General features: G+C 28.8%; 1 protein-coding gene across 1 annotated transcript; it reads right to left on the minus strand.

The window, feature by feature from the left end:
* Positions 1 to 252: 252 nt before the first annotated feature.
* On the minus strand, positions 253 to 1,566 carry LOC108346799 (phospholipase A(1) DAD1, chloroplastic). Its single transcript, XM_017585846.2, has 2 exons — positions 1,349 to 1,566; positions 253 to 943 (listed from the first exon to the last, which is right to left on the minus strand). The coding sequence occupies exons 1-2, from the start codon at positions 1,563 to 1,565 to the stop codon at positions 312 to 314; spliced, it is 849 nt and encodes a 282-aa protein (XP_017441335.1). The 5' UTR covers position 1,566; the 3' UTR covers positions 253 to 311.
* Positions 1,567 to 5,530: the final 3,964 nt, after the last annotated feature.

The raw sequence follows: 5,530 nt of genomic DNA on the forward strand, positions 1-5,530 counted from the left end.
GACTATGGGATCTATGTAACTATCATCTTTCTTTTATTTGAACAAACTAGTCATCTTAATACAATGAATAGGGTTTGATTATAAAGTAAGTTTCAAAAACCTCTTAACTGGTTCAAGTATCAAGTTTCAAATTAAAATCCCACCTTATCTTACAAAAAGAAAGAAAGTTAAAGCACAGGATGGTATAAATTATATAAACATGAGTTTTTTTTCACAAAAAAGATAAGAAAAATACATAATTAAGAGAGAAGAGATATTACTAATTACAATTTCTTCTCTTCAATACATGGAGATGATCCAAAAGTTCATGGCTAAATGGAGTGAATCTTTTTATGTTTGCAAGCACAAGAGGAGCTTACAAAGTTTTTGACCAAATGAAGATATGTTTTGAGGTCATGACACATAACAACATCTCTCTTATTGAGACATGAAAACTCTCTACTACTTAGTCTCAACTCTTGTCCAATGTCAACATATTCCAATTGCATGTTTTCTATGTACTTGTACAACCATTTTGACCAAATTCCCACACCAACATTTTCATTATTTACCAATTCATCTAAGTTCACAATAAACCCCGGAACTTTTGTAACAACATCATCAGAGTTTACTATTCTTAGTATCTTAATCCCTTTTTGTTCCAATTGTTTCCTAAAACTCTCATTTCCCACACGAGGTCCACCAAATGAAATAACGGTAACCATTGGTGCATTCTTGAAAGTGGTGGTTATATCATATGCGCTCAAAATCGCAAGTGCGGCTCCAAGACTATGACCCGTTAGGGTTAAACTAAGAGGTTCGTTAGTGTATCTTTGAATCACTCTTCCAACCTCTTTTCTTATCATCTCATGCAAACTTGCACGTGTAGAGGTTTTGGATGTGTAAAGACTCAAAAACCCTTTCTGCACCATGGGACCAACATCATCTTCTCCTGTGACAAGACCTGGCAAGTTTGTTAAGAAGACTCGTAAGTTTTCCAACCACTCCAAACATGTAACCGTTCCTCTAAAAGCAATAACAATGTCTCGTCGGCCGAGTCGAACAATTTCTTTCTCATTTACACATACTGCTATGTATCCGACTAAACTAGATTTGATACACAACTTTTTGAAAATTTTATTTATGCATGTTGGCACATGAATTCCACACGTGACATATAAATATTTTGATATCTTATACCCATAATTTTCCAGACCACACTTTTTCAAAAGTGACTTTTTTGAATAAAGAGAGGTAGCATAGGTAAGAGAAGTAGGGTCAAAATCAAAAGAGTTATATGTAGCATCTACAAAGTGGCCATATCTTAAAATTTCCCAACGTAGATTATCATCAAGAGGATCCAACAAACCTTCCCAATGGTCAATTCCTTGGTATTGCTTCCATTTGTGTCTAAGTTTGGGAAAGTTGCATTTGGTTGAGAGAGGTTTGAGTTGGTTCCATGATGGCAAAGACTTGCTGAATTGTGAGCTTATGTTGGATTCAAAAAATGGACAAGTAGGGTTGTATTGAGAAATAGAGGATGATGCACGTGGCTGGATTGAAGCTACTCTCATAGCAAGCTTCATTATTGTAACTATGGCTATTGCAATTTATGTATTTGCATGACCTTTATATATGGGGAAAAGAAGAAAGTGGAGAATGATAATGAGGTTGACTATTTTTGAAATATGATTGATCACCTTTTGGTTTTGGTAAAATATTTATGTTTACTTTTTATGTATTGTAATAACTTCTTGTTTTATTCATTTAATCTTATACACATGTGTGTCTTCTCAAATTGTTTATTAAAAGACAAGACAACACAATTTTCATGCAAGTGAAATTTGGTGGTGTTATTTTGGATTTGATAGTTGATTTTTTTTTGTTAGGTTCAGATGTTCATATGTATGATCAATATAGTTTTCAAATATTGAATTTAATGAATGAGACTACTTATTGTAGTATTACCTTATAGAAAAAAAAATTGTTGAAAAAACTAGGATTAACTTATAATTATGAGAAGAGAGAAATTTAATATCTGAAAAGTGATGAACTTATAAAACATAAGGAATGAATTTTCATTAAGTAAGATTGTTGGTAAATATTTTCTATTTAGGAGTATACCTGAGGTTGCATGTTCCTTTATGAAAGCACATAGATATATACAAAAATAAGCAAAGAAAAAAAGATAAACATATCTCTGTCTTAATTTTTTCTTCTTCTAAAATAGAAAATATAAAATAGAACATATTTGATATGATTCATCTTATATTAGAAAATATAAAATAGAACATATTTGATATGATGGTTTATTATATTGACAAAGTATTTGAGGTAATTATAGTTTTAAATATGGTTAAATGTTTAATTTTATAGTTTTTAAGATTCTTTTTAAGTTATTATGAACTATTATTAATATTTTAAAATTTAGTTTATACCTTTTTAAGATTATTTTTATTTACTGTAATTATTAATTGTACATCAAATAAAAGTATTAATTGTACATCAATACCTAACAGTGCTAATTTCCCACCATTCTTCCTCTTTACATTGAACAAATTTTTATTTTCAATTACTAACACTTTATCGATATGCGTTTTAAGCATATATTCAGCTTTACACACTTCAATTAAAGTTTTTCTAAACTTTTCACCTATTATATTTAAGTTTTCTTCTTCTTTCTTTTTTTAATTATTTACATTGTGCTTCAATGTGAACAAGGTTTTTCAATTTTTTTCCCCTAATAATAGTAATCATGTTCTATGATATGATGCGATCGTTTACCTAAAAATTTATCATATAAGAGGCTTATAACATATTTTATCGTACTTTAAATGGTCACAATGATACCCCATTTTAATCCACTAATATTTTTTTTTATGATTTTCTTTTCGAATAGTGAAGTTTTGTAATAACCTATATTTTTATAATTTTCTATTTATTACTCAATTTACAACTTAAAAAAAATTAAGTTAATTATTAAAATATTATTAAGACTTGACTTCTTATATGAAATTCATTTTTTAATTTTAGAAATTTCTCCATGACACACCAATTCATTGAAATGAATTTTTTTTATAAGATCTCATAGTTACTAGATTTAAAACTCTTAAATACATATATACATTGCTAGTGCTTTGGGAGAACACATCAAACAAAATATAACATATTTTTAGCAGTCCTATGTTTATGCATTTGTTTGTAATGTTTTTTTTTGTGGGTATTGATGTGAGTAGTGTAGTCAGTGTCATGATATTTAGTAGTGATAATAGTGTAATACACAATGGAATAGGGTATGACCAATGCCACTAAAATCTCCTCTCTCTTTTTTTTTTTTGAAATAAATGAATTATTTCATTTTAATAGCATATTCTACATATTCTCTTTGTTGAGTATGGATTCAGCACTTGGAAGAAGAATATTACAAATGGTGCAATATCAAATCAAATCCTCACACATCTTGTCTCATAATAAAAAAGTAATAATTGATAACATTTTTTAATCATTATTTATTTCAGAAATGCTAGCCATATCATTTCATCATGAAACTTGTCTTTTTCTAATAAACTTATATTATATTCTCTTATATTAGTTAGTAAATGTTAATAAATTTTGATTAATTTGTGAGCTTGTTACGATCATTCCTTGTATTGTTATTGATATACACACTGTTATAAACATATTCAACTTTTAAAAGTAGATCAATATACCCTTTAAGATATATTTGATTTGTATTTAAAATAATCTTTTCAATATTTTTCAGAATTAATATTTCTTACAAAAGTATAATTTTTGTGAATAATAATGTATTATTAATATTGTTGTTTTGTTTGATAAACAATATTTTTTGTCACATGATAATATTATTTAGATAAGAAATGTATTATTCTAAAACATCAATTGTAAAATCCAGCCTAATTTAAGTATCATATTAATATTATTTTATGATTTAACCATACATACTATATTAACACGTATATTATATTACAAATTTATTTCAAATCTTAACCACACCTGGATACTTTTATTATTTTAGATAGCAATGGACGGAGACATAGAATGGAGATAAATGTGAGTGATTTTTTTTATCAATTATCTTAAGTGAATAATTAATTAAAATTTTTTCTTGAAAATTATTTGTGAGTAATTAGTTAAACTATTTGTGAATGCTTTGGTGAAAAATCTAAAGGGAAAAATATGTAGAGAGAAAGTTCAATTGGTGAGATGTAGTAGATTGTAACATTGGTATCTTTATACCTTCATTTTCATTTAGCATATATAAAGTTAGATTTTTTTTTTGGCCAAATAAATAATGATGATATATAATAATGAAATTCTTGACTTAATAAATTTCTTGTTAATCGTTGTTGTTGGAGAGTGTTTCTTCATCCATTGATAGGTTAATTACCCACTTGGTTTTGTGATCTACAATCTTAGGTCGTATTCGTTTTCAATAAGAGCACTATCATTGATTCTGAATTTCCCCTGAAAATTTTTTTTCAAGAAGTTTCATCAATCATAATGTAAGAACAAAAAACATGTTTTTCAGAAAAACAATGCATGATTGGTAGCTTACTTACTATGCATGGTTTATTAGGGTTTACTTACTTACTATGTATGGCTTATTCAAAAGTAGGGTTTACTTACTTATTATCTACATGACTTATTCAAAAGTAGGTTTAAACCCTAATATTTTCTTCATATTTGTTGAAAAATTTGAAATAGATTTTTATTTTTTTAACCGTCTCAATTGAGTTTATATATTTATAAAACTGTTTCAATTGAGTTTAAATATTTAAAAATTTGAATCAATTAAATTATGTCTGTTAAATTTTTATACAGACAACGTTAAAATTTGTTGACATACACATAATCTACTTATGCAAAACTGTTATATTATGTGAAATTTTTTAACTTTTGAAAACACAAGTAAAATAAACTTACCGATTTAAAAATACTCTCAGTAAAAGTCACAACAATAATTAGCTGAATGAAAAAGGGAATAGGGCTCAACCTGGAAAATTATAACCAAAACACCATCACTGCTTCTTCCATTGTCGGTGACAGATCTCTCTCATTGCGCAAACTCCTTTAGTTTCCATGGCTTCAGCGCCGTAGAAACTACTTCGAAAACCACCATTACTCCCCTTTAAATTTATTTCTGCCATTAACCCTTCTTCTCACCTCCAAAACCTTATTCTCACTGTTCCCTCACAGTGTCACCCTCAACCCTCTCCCACAAGTCCGGATACGCAACAATTTGATGCCCCCACCGTGATCTTTCCCAGGTTTCCTTTTGGGTTTTTCCCAAAACTCGATTTTCAAAGTGGGTTTCGTTCCCTAGATGATGGGGTGGAAGAAGATTCTGGAACCATGTGTTGAAAACACCTTCTCCCGAAATTTTAATTTTTTTTTTCTACCCTTTTTGTTGTTTCTATTTCAGTAGGTTTCAATTTCCCTTGGTTTCAACTGTTCACCACCTCAACAACCATCACCATCGTCGTTGGCGGAGGGGTTCTTTCCGGTCGCGACGCTTCTGATCCTATTTCAT

This window comes from Vigna angularis, chromosome 9 (genome assembly GCF_016808095.1).
Source record: "Vigna angularis cultivar LongXiaoDou No.4 chromosome 9, ASM1680809v1, whole genome shotgun sequence".
Classification (NCBI taxonomy): Eukaryota; Viridiplantae; Streptophyta; class Magnoliopsida; order Fabales; family Fabaceae; genus Vigna; species Vigna angularis.